General features: G+C 43.0%; 1 protein-coding gene across 1 annotated transcript in view; it reads right to left on the bottom strand.

Moving 5' to 3' along the window:
• pcsk2 (proprotein convertase subtilisin/kexin type 2) overlaps positions 1-17,316 on the bottom strand; it is a 176,405-nt gene that overhangs the window by 102,006 nt on the left and 57,083 nt on the right. The window contains exon 3 of the mRNA XM_028820415.2: positions 5,407-5,520. Coding sequence (XP_028676248.1) covers positions 5,407-5,520 — 114 coding nt within the window. The remainder of the gene's footprint in view (positions 1-5,406; positions 5,521-17,316) is intronic.

Below are 17,316 nucleotides of genomic sequence, written 5' to 3'. Positions count from 1 at the left end.
GATCATCACAGGTGACTGTGTGCAGATGGTGCAGACCTATAAATATCTGGGAGTGCAGCTGGATGATAAATTAGACTGGACTGCCAATACTGATGCGCTGTGCAAGAAAGGACAGAGCCGGTTATACTTCCTTAGAAGGCTCGCGTCCTTCAACATCTGCAATAAGATGCTGCAGATGTTCTATCAGACAGTTGTGGCGAGCGCCCTCTTCTACGCGGTGGTGTGCTGGGGAGGCAGCATTAAGAGGAAAGACGCCTCACGCCTGGACAAACTGGTGAGGAAGGCAGGCTCTATTGTTGGCATGGAGCTGGACAGTTTGACATCTGTGGCAGAGCGAAGGGCGCTCAGCAGGCTCTTATCAATTATGGAGAATCCACTGCATCCACTAAATAGTATCATCTCCAGACAGAAGAGCAGCTTCAGTGACAGACTGCTGTCACTGTCCTGCTCCACTGACAGATTGAGGAGATCGTTCCTCCCCCAAACTATGCGACTCTTTAATTCCACCCGGGGGGTAAACGTTAACATTTAACATTATACAAAGTTATTGTCTGTTTTTCACCTGCATTATTATCATTCTTTAATTTAATATTATTTATTGTATCAGTATGCTGCTGCTGGAGAATGTGAATTTCCCATTGGGATTAATAAAGTATCTATCTATCTATCTATCTATCTATCTATCTATCTATCTATCTATCTATCTATCTATCTATCTATCTATCTATCTATCTATCTATCTATCTATCTATCTATCTATCTATCTTATTACACCCTTAATAGATTCTAACAGATTAGCTGTGCTACCCATCTAAGATGGGTTGAAATCTAAGTAATCAATAAAGACCACAGTATTAACATTTGCAGTGCATCATGTATGGCATATGTCTTTGTTATATGCTATTTGACATGAGATTTGTAAAAGTAGTGTTAATGTTTGTGATGTGCCATCTGTTGGAATGACAGAGGTATGGCATCTAGATGGACACCCAGACACTTACAGTATCCTTTTATTAAGGTGGATTTGTTCATTACCAATGGGTTCATAATGTTTTAAAGGAATGTCGCTGCATTCAATAACACAGGCTGAGTTCAGATATTCTTGTTCTGTTAGAATCTTCCTATTCATTAAAGATTACTGTTTTGTCCACTTACTGTACTATGAGCCTTATCAAAGACCTAAAGTCCGAATTTATATGCAAATCCCTTCCCAGAAATAAATTGGTTCTTTGTCAAGCAATGGTTGTAGGAGGTGTGACCTGTAGGGGTGATTGCAGCACCCCAAACCCCCACACATAACTTCACAACATAGTTCTGGGCTCAAATAAAACAAATTCATTTCATGCTATACCTCAGTGGGAAGTCAGTTTCCCTCTTTCTAGACTGTACAACAAGCAATAAGCTTCCTCTTCTACACCTCCCACGTCACCTTCTCCTGACTCTGACTCCTGAGTGGACAGAGGTGACCCATTTTATACTGGGCCCAAGCAATACGTCTGGGACTGCCGGGTCAGGCAGAAGCACCTGAAAGTAGGGACAGCAGTCCCCAGAAGTTGGCACTCTGGGAACCCAGCAGGGCTGCCCCACGGGCCAGCAACCCTCAACATGCTGTACAGGCAAATGAATGGGCATACTGGACCAGAAATGCTGCCATCTAGTGTGTCAGAGGGGCATGTACTCTTTGAAGGCAGTCCCTCCCATCTACCCACTACACTTCCAGGTTAGGGTACGGGCATCAACCCAGCCCTGCTGTCCATTACAGTGGAACCACACAAACCAGTAAAGTGCTGTTAAAAAGCCAAATTTTATAGGAGTGTATGTACTAAGGAATTTGGAATCACTTCTGAAATCAGAGTCTGAGCTGTGTGCTCTTATTTGGAAGTTTATGGTAGCATTTAAACTAACTTTGTCAAAAACTTGTTCAGAAGACAGACATGCACGCCACAAACAGTGTCTTCTGTAAATTAAAATGGCGAGTCAGTCTGGGTGCCCTTCAGTCTGGGAATCACTTGTTTGTAGTGATGGCCTCTAAAGGTTGTGTAACAAAATATTAATTTAAGGCTTCTATCATTTTTGTCCAAGCCATTTTCATTTATGTTATTATTTGAAAATATTCTTTTGAATCAAAGCTGTAAAGCAAACAATGATGGGTGCCAATGACTTTTGCCAATTTCAAATTATTTCAGAGACAATTGTGGGTTCTTCTTTTGTCATGAAGGTCCACCAATAAATTTGTCCACGTCTGGCCTCTTGCTGTTTGGAGTTGTGTGTTTTTCAATAGTTGTAAGTTTTTAGAAGCCTCTTCCAGGTATGTTTTTCACTTCTTGTGTGTTCTGTGAATTTTTTTCTTTATTTAGGAAAAGTAAAAAGATTTGTATTGATTGTATTAGTTGGAACGAAGCATGTGGGTCTCCATGGATCATGTTCCAGTGTTTATTCAGACCACTTACCCGGAATTACACACATCAAATGTTCCACACAATTGTTTGCCAGGCGCTGCTTTGCCCTTTGACAGTGGCACTGGCGCCATGCACTGCAGGAGGCAGTTCTGAAGTATGGCGCTGAGCATTCAGCATGCTGGCCAGCAGGAATGTGACAGACTTCAGAATTACCTTCTCCACTGCAGCGTATGTTTATCTTCTGCTCTGTTGTGCACTTTTAGTCCTGAGCCTCCCCCGGACAGCAATAATTATGTGGCAGAATGACACAAAGGGTGTCACCGCAGGATGAGTAAGAGACACCACGATGGCAGAGCTATGAGGGATTTCAGTGTCTTCAGATGCTCGTTTCCAACAGCAAAGTAAACAAGAGAGACGATGGATGTGTGGCACAGCAGTCGGTTGCGCTTGGCGACTAAATTCACAGATGTGAAATTTGGAGCTTTTCACAATTTTTATTAACTTCATCCAAGAATCCGTTATTACATTTTTGTTTATTAAAGAGTTTTGTAACAATGATTCCTATTCAAAGTGATAAAAAAATGCAATGACATGAGTTTGTAGACTCCATTAAAAATGTTTGAAAAATATCTATTAATGCAAAATGATCAATGCTAGCATAAAATCTTTATTAATTTTACCTTTAAAGGGAGAAAAGGAACTGAAATAAGCTCCCCATCCAGCTATTATTATTAGTTCAAACCTCAGTAATTTGCTAAAATTATATAAATAAGTAAGAACTTGGAAAGGAGCTGATTTATTGTATTACAGGAATGCAAGTGGTGCACGATGGGCAAGAAGACCAGGAGTTTACCATCATTGTTCATATATATATTACAAGTGGGGCTGGTTGTCAGAGATCAGGGGCTTAAGCCATTAAATCCCCCCACCTCGCGATGTCCATTTTCATACTCGTCCTGTGTTTACACCAGTTAGGGCAGCTGCACCGTTCCCGTGTTAATAAATTATTTCAAACATGTAAGAGACGGGCAATGGAAGGATAGGGGAAGGCAGATTTTCAAGGACACTGCCTCCCCCAAAATGCTAGATGGCAGCTCCCCGGACTGCAGCCGCACCCCGGATTCCCCAACGCACTATGGGACATGTAGTTTAATACCACAGCCCTGCTGGGTGCCGAGGATGCCGCCAGAGGACACTGCAAGAGGACCGGAGGAGTTACATCTCATCCAAAGCCTGGAAATACTCCCAAGTCATAAGGACGGAAGCTATGAAGTACTTCCAGGCTGAAGATAAATTCAAGTCCTCCATCTCACCCGGAAGTGCTGGCAAGTCATGTGGGAGGAAGAACAGAAGCACTTCTGGGATGGGCACTATATAAAGGACTGAGGTGAACCCAGCAAGCGAGCCAGAGTCGGGTGGAGGTGGACAAGGCTTGCTGGGAGGTGTGGAGGAAAAGAGAAAGAATATTGTGATTGTTTATTTAATTGTTTATGGTGGCTGTGGTGCTTAGGGAGCACTGTTTGAAGAGGAGAATAATTCAAAGAACTTCTTCGTGCTTTTACCCTGTGTCTGCGTATCTGTCTTTTGGGTTTAAAGGGGCAACAGCGACGTCTAGCGTTCACAAACACCATTTAGCTACTGGTTGATTATGTCGGCAATAATCTGCAGATAATATCGTTCAACAAATGTAGTCTTATAAATGCTTACATAACTGCTTTTTATTTCCAGAGAAGTGACTTTTTTGTACTCTATTAATGAATTTACCTAAAGCAGCAAGAGAAGGCGCAGCTGTGTGAGCTGTTTGTGCGCGTGAACACTGCCCGATGTTTGACTCACTTGCATTAGAGATCCGAGAGGCTGTCATACGAGTGAAAAGAGGAACACATACAAAATATTCGAGTTCAAGCAACCACTCTCATGATAAAATTGAAACAGCAAACTGATGGCGTAGCTAGGAGAGGGCGGAGTGGGTGGTCCGCCCCTGGCGGCACATTTTTAGGGGCGGCATTATTGGCCAAAAGGCTCCGTACAATTCATGTGTAAACAGCAGGGTTTGGAAAAATATCACTCATGACTGAAAAAAGTAAAATTCTCAGATTTTTATCCACAAATGCTTCAAAAATAATTTTCAGACTGGCCTTCTGTGACGGCATCAGACACAGCAGTTGAAATTTATGAGGCTATAACAAAAGTAAACATAAAAATTACACCGATAATAATTTTTAGGAAGATAAACAACTAATTTACAATTTATAATTTCGTTTCGTTATCAATCCAAATGCATTCTTGCTTTGCGCAGAAAACATCCCCACCTCTCATTTGTACACTACACTGGTTCTGGTTTTCGCAGCGCAATTATATTAAGCTAATGATTAGAACATGGCTTATCAGTGTGTCTATACTATATTCTTGTCTAGTTGATGCTTATAAATAATTACATGTGAAACATTATTGCTGTTTCTCCATATATGAATAAATCTATACAAAACGTATCTTAATTTTTCTCTATCCATCATTTAATTTCCTATTTAAATAGGTTAACATATTCAGATATGTTGCAGGGCGGCAAATTAAAGCAGCGCCCCGCCCTGAGCGGCACAAACTCGAGCTATGCCACTGATGGATCGTTTCTCTGTTTCAGATGGACGAGTTCGCAAATTTGCCAATGTTTCTCAAAGAGAGATTTTGAGATTATAAAACGTCATACAGAACAGTCAGTACGAGATACCTGAAGAAAATTTCCTTTGAAGAATAAGTGTGCCAGAGCTCAACAAAATTGTTATTTCATGCGGACAGATGGACAGACAAACAGACATGGGCTTTCACAATAGGTGCTTTATGCATTTAATACAAACACACCTGAAAAGAAAGAAGTCACAGAAGGGATACTACTGTTATTACCTAAGGAGAAGAGACGTGTGGAATTTGTGTACAAACACATATTGGGTGTGATAAAGGAGTCTTAAGTACAGTAGCATTTTTACAATTAGAGCTTAACTGCACTTACCAGGTACCACTGCTTAGAAAACAGAGGGTCATTCATATTGACATCAATTTCATTGATGTCCCTGTAGCCACGCTTCCTTCTACCAAATCCTTCCTGCTGTAGAACATTCCTCACCTATAAAAAAATAAAAGATGGACATTGTTGATGTTTCAGGAAGAAGGGAATTCACTTAAACATCACAACGTGACATAGCCTGGAGTAGTTCCATGATGCAATGCACTGTCCAGTTAACGGCCCTTTTCAAGTAGACAGATTGTTTTTACCTTTGTACTTTCTATCCTGAAGCATTTTTTAGGGCCAGAATGAGACACAATGCTGATCTAATCATCGCAGACCATCTCTCATTGCATTATCTCAGTTTCAACTCTTTATATCAGTTGTGGGGAACAGGCCGGACACAGACAGGTAGACATCGTTTTGTCACCCAACACATGTTTATTATACAAATATATACAAGTAGGACACACACAACCCAGTGCTGCAGCACCAATCACCCCAAAGTCCAGGCCCTTTCACAATGCCTTTTCTCTTTGTCTCTGACCGCCTCCACTCCTCTCCTCCGAGCTCTGTCCTCTTCCACCCGACTCCAGCCATCAAATGGAGGGAGGCGGCCCCTTTTATAATCACCCGGATTTGCTCCAGGTGCTTCCCAGCAATCTTCTACCAGCCCTCCCCTGTGTGGCAGAAGTGCCAGCTGCGCACCCGGAAGCACTCCGGGTGTCCCCACTTCTCTTCCCCCCAGCACAGCTTCAAAGCTCTGTACCCGTGGTTCCCATAGGTACCAGGGCGGTCGCCCCCACGTGGTCTGGGGAAGGTGCAAACCCTCTTCCGGTCCTCCAGGGCATCCCGGCCGGGTCTGCCGACACAGTCCACAGAAGATCAGCTGAGTAACTCTCATTGAGTACAGAGTTAGGTAAAATTATCCACAAAGACACACCATACAAGAAAGTGGAATAGAACGTTGTGGCAGACAACCAGGGATCCTGCCCCACCAGGATGCCTGGAAGAAGGACGGACCGGGAGAGGGGCATTATCTTTCCCTGAGCGCAAGAGGGCAGCCCCACTGAATCCCCACAGGGTTGAGTTTCCCAGCTCCATCTCCGTGGTCCTGATAGAATCCAGGAGACTTTTTTCCAGCGACGAGACATGATCTTTTGAAGAGAGACAGAGAGACAGAAATACACTTTCACTTCCTGCGAGACGGACAAGTCACGTCATACTTACAACCTTTGGAAGCAAGTCCCGTGATACACATGCAGAGCAGGTTAGAGATAATGGAAGTAGAAAAATTCAAAAGACTCAAAAAATGAGAGTAAAGATTGCATTAGCGCAAGCAAATGGAAAATATTACTCGGTGAAATAATGGAACAGCGAAAAGAGATTGAATATTTAGGTGCTGTACAGGCTTTTAAACGTTCAAAGCACCGCACAAGGTGCAGATTACACAAGCCAGAAACTAATCAAGCAAAGAGGAGGTACCAAAAACAACTGTTACTTGTTTCCCATTGTATCAGGAGGAGCGACTATGTCTCCTTGGGGGTTGGCGAGCAAAGTGAGCAGGGGGCAAAGCCACCTAGTTCTGCAAAAAAACAATCTAAGTGAGAATCATTTAAAGCCCTCAGCAGTAAACCTCATCTATTCTGAGGAAAGTCTGACATTGCATAGTTTAAAATACACAGTCTGCAGTGAGATGGAGAGCCTTACAGCCTCAGCTAAGTTCCCCACTGAACCCCAATAGGTGCTAGCTACATGGTCACACTGATTTACTGGTCATCATTCTCTGCCTACCCAACATTTAATCCTCCCAGCTATTCTCCTTTCTAAATATCACCCTCCAATTCTTCCACTTTTGCCAGAATTACTATCTTCACTTTAATCTGTGATGACATGGCCAATTGTAACCTCAAGGCATGAAGAACAATGCTTGTCCTACATCCCATCTCTGACCCAGTTCTCCATAATGCATGATTCTAAATTGAATTTTGTCTTTGTCGTTACTTGCTGAGATTATTCCCAAGGGAAAATGTTGATCAATAGAACTTAGTAAATAAATCAATCCCCCACTAATCCATGTGTTGCATGCCTGAGGCCGTCGTTGCAGACCAGAACACTTCAATTCTATTTCCTTGTCATTGTTTAAGGCTAACGATCGCTGCTAGATTGGCTGATTGCCTCATCAGGAGGACAGCATGCAGGGTAACCAATGCACAGAGTGCTTCATCACCTCCTGTGAAAGATTTGAAATGGACACGACTCGATAATCATTCTGCTAAAAGCACCCACTGACCCCCCGGCAACCAAATCCCTAACCTACTGAGAAAATCAGAAAGCCCAAGCATCTTTGATTGAGGAATGAGAGAATATATCCATCCATCCATTTTCCAACCCGCTGAATCCGAACACAGGGTCACGGGGGTCTGCTGGAGCCAATCCCAGCCAACACAGGGCACAAGGCAGGAAACAATCCTGGGCAGGGTGCCAACCCACCGCAGGGAATGAGAGAATATAGATGGATGCTATTAGTTGTGGAGTAGTTGATGGGTTTTGTTAGGGTAGTGGAGTCTATTTGTATTTTTTATAGCACCAGATACTGTAAATCCATTCTGTACCTCACAATTTTTACTCGTGCTGCACTCTTTACCTACAGTGATGACCGCATGCAGTATGCAGAGGAACAACAAGGCTTCTAAATTATATTATAAATTTCTTCAAGATTCAGATATAAAATTATTCTTCTCACCTTTAAAGCCCTTCATGGTTTAGCCCCTCATTATCTGTCTGAACTGCTGCTTCCTTACACTCCTGCTCGTGCATTAAGATCATCAGACACTAACTTACTCACTATACCTAAATACAGGTTAGTAACTATGGGTGGCACAGCTTTCGGTGTGATGGCCCCTAAAATTTGGAATGCTCTTCCTCTCAGTCTTCAATCTCTTATTCATTTCAAACTCCTGTTAAAAACACATCTTTTCAATGAGTATTATTCGTTTTCTTGTAACTTCTACTGTCTTGTTAATGTGTGTATCAAATTGTAAAGTGTCCTTGAGTGTATGAAAGGCACTACATAAATAAAACTTATCATTATTATAACCCTAACCCTGTCGCCACATTTGATGAAGACCATGGAGTGGCTGCTGCTTCACCACCTGAGGCCACAGGTCCACCTCACCCTCGACCCTCTGCAGTTTGCATACCAGGAGAAGGTGGGAGCGGAGGATGCCATCATCTACTGTATATGGTACACCGATCCCTCTCCCACTTGGACAGAGGCAGTGGTGCAGTAAGAATTATGTTTCTGGACTTCTCTAGCGCCTTCAACATCATCCAACCGCTGCTCCTCAGGGACAAGCTGACAGAGATGGGAGTAGATTCATACCTGGTGGCATGGATCATGGACTATCTTACAGACAGACCTTCGTATGTGCGTCTCAGGAACTGTAGGTCTGACATTGTGGTCAGCAACACAGGAGCGTCACAGGGGACTGTACTTTCTCCGGCCCTGTTCAGCCTATATACATCAGACTTCCAATACAACTCGGATTCCTGCCACGTGCAAAAGTTTGCTGATGACACTGCTATCGTGGGCTGCATCAGGAGTGGGCAGGAGGAGGAGTATAGGGACCTAATCAAGGACTTTGTTAAATGGTGCGACTCAAACCACCTACAACTGAACACCAGCAAAACCAAGGAGCTGGTGGTGGATTTAGGAGGCTCAGGCCCCTCATGGACCCCGTGATCATCAGAGGTGACTGTGTGCAGAGGGTACAGGCCTATAAATACCTGGGAGTGCAGCTGGATGATAAATTAGACTGGACTGCCAATACTGATTCTCTGTGCAAGAAAGGACAGAGCTGACTATATTTCCTTAGAAGGCTGGCATCCTTCAACATCTGCAATAAGATGCTGAAGATGTTCTATCAGATGGTTGTGGCAAGCGCCCTCTTCTACGCGGTGGTGTGCTGGGGAGGCAGCATAAAGAAGAGGGACGCCTCACACCTGGACAAACTGGTGAGGAAGGCAGGCTCTATTGTAGGCACGGAGCTGGACAGTTTGACATCTGTGGCAGAACGACGGGCGCTGAGCAGGCTCCTGTCAATAATGGAGAATCCACTGCATCCACTGAACAGTATCATCTCCAGACAGAGGAGCAGCTTCAGCGACATTATACAATGTTATTGACTGGTATACCTGCCTTGCACTCTCCACCTTGCATTTTTTAACTTGCACGGCATTTTTATTACTCTTTAATTTAATATTGTTTTTTTATCAGTATGCTGCTGCTGGAGTATGTGAATTTTCCCTTGGGGATTAATAAAGTATCTATCTATCTATCTATCTATCTATCTATCTATCTATCTATCTATCTATCTATCTATCTATCTATCTATCTATCTATCTAAGCTCAGTGTGTCCAGTCCCTCAGAGCAAGCTGATTGGTCAGTTTGGCTTTGTTGTCATTGGTCAGTTTAGCTTTGTGCGTGTGTGAGACTCGTGAGGAGGAGTAAAAGCATATGAGCCACACTAAGAGAGTTGCCTTCTAAGACAGAAGGAAAGAAAGGCAGCTTGAAAATAACAACAGAGTCTGAGTAGCGGGCTTTATGTGAATGCGCTTGAGAGAAGGAGCAACAATGAAGAGATGTTCGCACACACTCGAAATCAAAGGCAAAGTACATGTTGGGCAAGAGATGGCAAATATTTTTTAATGATTCTGTTACCTGTCTTTGACAGGTATTGTGGCTAGTGAAATATAAAACTGCACTTGTACCACTGTTAGTTCCACTGCAGAAAAGTCATTCAAAATTCACAATAACACCTTTCAGGAATGCTGGGTGATTATCATTTTTAGAAATGGAAGTACCGACTCCCTGAATGACACATTCACTTATTTATTCAATACACAACGTTGGGCAGTGCATGTCATCATCCTGCTGCTGGAACTTTCGCCATAAGACCAACAGTTTTTAGGGTGAGGCAAATGGGAACCATTTTATTAAGTGGTGACAGCGTAATGCTGACTTAAAACACGTTAGGGATCCATGATGGTGCAGATTTTAGTCAAGAAAAACAATGCAGCTAGGGCTTCATGGGTGTAGGTGCATGTAGCTGTGAAGCTGTGCGTCCCCAGAGTGGTTAATAAGGAAACTGGCTGGTCACGTTTGCACATGAAGGCATGATCAGCCAGGCTGGTTCTCTCATTGACGCTCTGAGTATATAAAAAGTCTGAGCAGGACAGTAGAAAGAGAACAGTGTGAGAAGCAACCCGGACACAGACAGATGGACATCATATTTTCACCCAACACACGTTTATTTACACTATTTACAAGGTCCAGTACGCACAAACCCAGTGCCTCCAGCACCAATCCCCCAAAGTCCAGGTCTCTCTTCTCAGTGCCTGCTTTGTTCAGGCCGCCTCCACCCTTCTCCACTCAGACTTCGTCCACTCCTCGCCCGACTCCAGTCATCGTGTGCAGGGAGGCGGCCCCTTTTATACACACCGGGATGGGCTCCAGGTGCTTCCCGACACTCCTCCACGGACACTCCCCTGTGTGGCGGAAGTGCCGGCTGTGCTCCTGGAAGCCCTCCGGGTGTCCCCAGTCTTCTTCCCCCCAGCACTTCCGGGTGTGGCGGAAGTGCTGAGGTCCAGGGCTCTCCAGGCACTGGCGCGCCCCCTGACAGTGACCACGGGCCCGTACTGGGTTGAGCTTCCCAGCTCTGTACCCATGGCCCCAGCCACGTGCCACAACAGTAAGGAGAGAGGATAAGTCGATGGTGAAAAAAGAGTGCCATTGATCATGGCCGAGTCAGTGCAGCGGAGAGGAGGCACAGTGGTTGGGGAAGAAGCCCTGCTGAGTGAGAGGTCCCATTGACATAAGCGATGGCAGTGGGAGAAGGGAGCAGGGCTCCCTGGGTACCCTCAGATGTCTCTGCTAGGTGAAGAGACCCTGCAGATGGCTATTGAAGGATGTACAGAGGCTTGTGACTGTTCTAATGGACATATTCTGTGTTTTAACCTTGTTTTTAACTGTGTTTTAATTCTTTATTTCATTACTGGGATATTAACTTCCACAGAGACACTGCTTTTGTCACGGATTATTTTTTTATTTACTAGCTGTGTAAGCCCATGCTGTAAAAAGCCCAGGGGTCCTGGAAACTATTGAAATCGTCAGAAAAAAAATTGAAATGTAGAGATGCCAGGTAATTGAAAGGAACTACTCTGGGTGTCTCTCTCGTTGGAGGATTCATTTTGCCGACAGGTTTGCCTCACTTGTGTATTAGCGGCTAAGCAATTTTGTCTTTCTTCGGAGGTTTCGTTTTGCCGACGTGCTCATCTCACTTCTGTATTAGCGACAGGAGGAAAAGTAAACGGGATGCCACTTTGTTGATGTGTTCGCCTCGCTTGTGTATTAGCGGCTAAGCGAGTTTCTGTTTCCTCGGAGGTGGAGCCCTTACCCTGACTCCACCACTTCCGAGCTGGACAGACACACACACACTTCCACGCGTAGACATTTATATATAAGATTACGACTGCACTGCACTTTTGAACATGAAAAATAAAAAAAAAAATAGTACTGGTCAATGTTTTGCACCATCTTGTTGCTGTGAGTCCTCCTTCGATCTACTCCATCTTGGTACATGATTATCAATATCCAGGTTCAAGAAGAGGTAATGCCAACCGTGGGTGTCACAAATGCCTATTAACATAAATGGTGAAAGTGATGAAGGAGAGGGCTAGAAAACCAGACCCACTGCCTAACCCAAATCTTAAGCCAGGCCTTTGCATTTTTACTGGTGTCCGCTAGTCAACAAAAAAATAAAATGAATTCTATTAAACTATTATAACAAAGCATTGATGTCAACATAATTTAAATTAAATGAACATCAGAGATGCACCAATCAATCAAGCATTAGTTTGAAGAGATGATTTATAATGAGGGGTGCCCTCTCGTCAACAGAGCAGACGTCTCGCTCAGTTACCTCCCTACAGAGTTAACCAAATATCACAAAAACACAACCAACAAATAAAAGCACTGCAGGCTTTGAACACCACAATGACTGTTGATGGCTTAATACAAGAGCATCAATCAGTTACTATGTTAATCAAATGCTACAGATTATGTTAATGATACACTCAGTACCAGAATACCACATCACCAAGCCACACCAACAGAAAGATAGTGTCCGGTGTGAAACAATGCGTACACACTGTAAAGGATGGATGGAGACCAAAGTAAATACTCACCCCATATAAAGCTCCATTGGAATTTGCTCCATATAACCTGGTTAGAATCGTCCGTGTCTAAGTTATGTAAATCCCGCTCTTACCACTCGTTAGTTGAATTTTGTAGTCAATGAGAGGATTTTCCAGCCCAAAATCAGATAAAGAGTCATGTAATTAAGTAGCAGGGGGCAATTTTATGCATTTGCTAATATCTATAATGTAATTTCTCAGAAATGATGGGCTCTGCTTTATAATTATTAGCAGTCTACATTTGCAACTTCGGAGGCCTGCACACCTCCTGCAGAAGGTAACGTTTATACACCATGTGTGTGAATAAAGCAGGTTATGAAGCCATTCTGTTCTTTGTGTATTTTAAACAAAAGAGTATTTTTGTCATTAAAAAATTATTCATGGACTGGCCTAGCAGTCTGATTGGACAGGCACAACTCCATCAGACCTTCCCACAACAACAATGAGTCTGTACTGAACCTAGTGGTGAGGTGTAGCTAAGCTGGACGGACATTTGCCTACGCTCTGTCCAATGTTAGATCATAAGCAGTGTGAGGTGTTCGGATTCTTGAAATAGATAGATAGATAGATAGATAGATAGATAGATAGATAGATAGATAGATAGATAGATAGATAGATAGATAGATAGATAGATAGATAGATAGATAGATAGATAGATAGATAGATAGATAGATAGATAGATAGATAGATAGATAGATAGATACTTTATTAATCCCAAGGGAAAATTCACATTATCAAATAACCTACAGAAATGGTGTAATGGTGGGATAGCTACTTCAATGTTAAACTTTAATTCATTAGGTGAGACTTTGAAGCAACCAATCACCTACCCGAGGAACATTCCATACAGACTTCAGAAAAGGCAAGGGCACAGTTTTGGTCCCAATATGACAGCTCATGCTAAGTGTTAGCAAAAAACTTTTACAACAATGTGTCTATAAAGGTTTCCAGTCATTCAGGTCATGAAATGGTCAGATGTCAAAGGTGAGCAGAGCCAATTAATGCATTAGATGACACAGGTGGCTGTCTAGGGTGCCATCACCTGAGGGGCACCATGTATGAAAATTAAGGGGTATATGCTCACACACCAAGAGGGACATGGCCATCAAACTCCAACTGTAAAGAACTATGAGGGCCTTGGTGTCACATTGTGCATAGCATTTGTTTCTACAAAAAAGGATCCTAAAAAGCGAATAAGTGGTCAAAGCAATTCCTCAAAGGCCAAGGGGGATGTGTAAAGTGCTGCATCTCAATGAGAAAATAAAAATCTAAGATCTTTGTAAAGTGGCATGTCGCTTACCAAAGTCATTATTCCCTAAACAATACAGTATAACAACTATTTACATAGCATTTACATCATTTTATGTATTATAAGTAATCTAGAGATGATTTAAAGTGTTCAGGAGGATGTGTGTAGGTTATTTGCAAATACTACACCATTCTTTATAAGGGACTTGAGTATCCAGGGATTTTTGCTTCCGTGAAGGGGTCCCAGAACCAATCCCCGACACATACAGAGGGTTGACTGTAGTTCATGATCTGCTATGGAGCTCAAATGCCCAGAATAATGTGAAAAGGTATGTGAACCACACAGACGACAATGTCAACTAGAGCACATGACCGTACAAGTACCTCTCGCAGTCAGTCCGGCTGGCTGTCTTGAGGACATGGCCTGAAAACATTGGCCTCAGCTGTGCAACTGAGATGGGAATTGTGTTTCTCCAATATCTAGCCCCGCCCCAAATATCCAGTCCCACCTCTTTTGGAAAACTGCAGTAAGGACAGCGTGTGAACTCAGCATCGGCACAGAGAATGACTGAGACTTCAACTGGGCATCACCAACATTGTTTGCCTGTCATGATCAGTGCCGAATTTTAGGGTACTATTGCTTTTTCTGTATTAGGTGCCATTTTGCATAACTGTCTTTAGAATCATGTCCTGTGTTTTTAGGGTCGTGGTCTCCAGGGTCATAACCTAAGGTTCATTTGCACGACAGAATGAAGCATCAGTAATTGCACCAAGCTTTCTCTCTTTGCTAATTGATCTTCGTGGTTTTGTCTTCTTGCCTGATTTGATTCTTGCCTTTCGTGTGAGTTCAGTCACTTCATTTATTTTGTTTTGACTTATACACGCATTTTCCAGTTCAACTTAGGACAAAAAAATCAGATGCGAATCCCAGACACCACAAACCCTAGAAACACGGGATGCAATCCTAGCGACGGTTATGCAAAGTGGCATCTAATACAGAAAAGTCAATATGACCCTAAAATTCGGCCCTGATCATGACAATGTCACATTCTGCATGATGCTATGAGGGGCCCTTGGATAGCATGCATAGATGGCTGGATGTTGGTGTTAGTTTCACACATTTGAAAAGCAGGATTTTAAAAAATTGAATGAGCACAGCATTATGTGTATTGGCATAGCCCATTTGTTTTCTCATTTAACACTGCAGTAACAAATATTTCTAGCAAAATATATGAGAGTAAAAGTAATCATTTGTGTTTGAAATGTAATAATTAAAAGCTAAAGTAAACAGAAAATGTATGCTCAAGTAAAGTTGAAATATTCTCAAAAATACTAAAGGACAGTAACAAAGTACTTCTACTTTGTCACTATACAACACTGCAGCTACAGGATGGTACACCACAAGACAAGCATTAGAAGGCCTTAAGAACAGACAGAGCTACATGAATGATGAGGTTGAGAAGGATGTGTGGAGTAACAAAGCTTGACAAGATAAGGAAAGAGACAATCAGGAGTACAGTTAAATTTGTGGAAATCTCAAATAAAAATCCAGGAAGAAAGGTAAAAGGGGTATAGAAATACAATGGGGAGAGAGGTTAACAATGTGGGCAAAAGAATCATGGATATGGAGGCATCAGACAGAGAAAAAGAGAACGACCAAAGAGAAAGTGGATGAACTGTGTGAAGGGGCATATAAGGGAGAATGGGGGTATCAGGTGAGGAAATATACAACAGACGAGAGTGGAGAAGGCCTGGAAATGGGAAATGCTCTAGAAACAGAAGAATTAATTTAGTAGTTGACGTGTGTGCTATTGTTAGTGTTAGCATTTTAAAGAAGCAGCAGTAAAATCACTACCCCACCAGACAGGAGAGAGCTGAGGCAACTTGTGAGGTTGGACGGGATGATGGGTTTAGGACTTGCTGGGAGATATTTGGTTAAGAGCACAGAAAGAACCCCATGGAGGTTTACTTTACATTCAATACAATGGATTTTCTGTCTCTCTCACTGCTGCATGCTGTTAACCGGGCAGGGGAACTCTCAGAATTAATTGGCACAGTGGTCCTTTTGCCAACATGTCCATATAAACCAAAGAAGAATCTGTTCCTGACTCAGTTGTTAAACTCAGGCACATCTTTCAGCTTTTGCAGAGATTAGTAAAGTGTAGTGGGCATTTTCCACATGCTGACTTTGCACTCAGGGCCATCTCAAGATGTTCCATGGTTGGGGATTGGGGATCTTAATGGCGATGGCTACAAAGAGTAGACTTCATTGTGTGTAAAAATAAGAGATCTTTTTGTCACTTTATTAAAATAATTAAATTTAGAGGGATTGGACATTGTGGAGTGGGTGGAGGAGTTTGATCAGCGCACTTCCTGCTTATAGACTGCCGCACCAAGAGATGGTTGAATGGGGTCACTGGTTTACCCTGTAATTATAAAACTTTTTTACATTTATATGCCACTTTTCTCACTACTCAGAGCACTCTACATAGACAGTAGTGGACCAGTTCAACCACCACCTATGTGTAACACCCACCTTAATGATGTGATGGCAGCCATTGTTGTGCCAGTCCACTCACTACACATTATCTATTAGGTGTTAAAGGGGTGAGAGATGGTTAATCAATTAGAGCCAGAGGATGATTCAAGGCCCAGAATGACCAGGCATGGTGGGCAATTTAGCCAGGAGATGCACCCTAATCTTTTGAACGGATTCCCAGGGATTTTTAATGACCACAGAAAGTCAGGACCTCGGTTTTACATCTCATCTGAAAGACGGTGCCATATTTACCGCACAGTGTCCCCATCACTGCTCTGGACTCTACACCCAGCCCTCAGGGTAAGTGCCCCTTGTTGTCCTCAGCAACACCTCTTCTATTAACAACCCTATTATTTTTCTTGATAGCGTCCCATCCATGTACTGGCCAGGTGGATGACCTGGTCTGAAGCACGGATGGTATTGTAGTTAGCATCTTAACATGCCAGCTGGGAGAACCCCCTAAGGCAGATTTCATTAACTCTTTTAGGGCAGATGTCGACTTTTGTCAACAGGAGGGGTTGAGGGCGAATGTCGACAAAAGTCGACATCCTGTGATAGAGGGCAACAATCAGCTGTTAATGGCAACAAAACTCACTGTCACGTCACAGGCATTCCCTCCCTGCTTGGAGGAATGTTAGACTAATTGACTCGCCATCTAATCCTTGCGTGTGCGTGAGTTGCGAAATGTAAACAAATGTAAACAAAGGCAAGATGGCATCGACATCTCACAAGGGAGCGAAGCGAGTGCGGAAAAGAAAATACTCAGCAGACGATGTTTTGCATATTATCGCTGAGACAGACTCTGATTTTTCAGAATCGGATTTTATTGACAGTGATCAGGAGATCGAGCAAGAGAGTGAGGAGCCGGCAT

This window comes from Erpetoichthys calabaricus, chromosome 15 (genome assembly GCF_900747795.2).
Source record: "Erpetoichthys calabaricus chromosome 15, fErpCal1.3, whole genome shotgun sequence".
Classification (NCBI taxonomy): Eukaryota; Metazoa; Chordata; class Cladistia; order Polypteriformes; family Polypteridae; genus Erpetoichthys; species Erpetoichthys calabaricus.
Note: the sequence above shows the minus strand (reverse complement) of the source record. Positions and strands in the feature narration are given on the sequence as shown.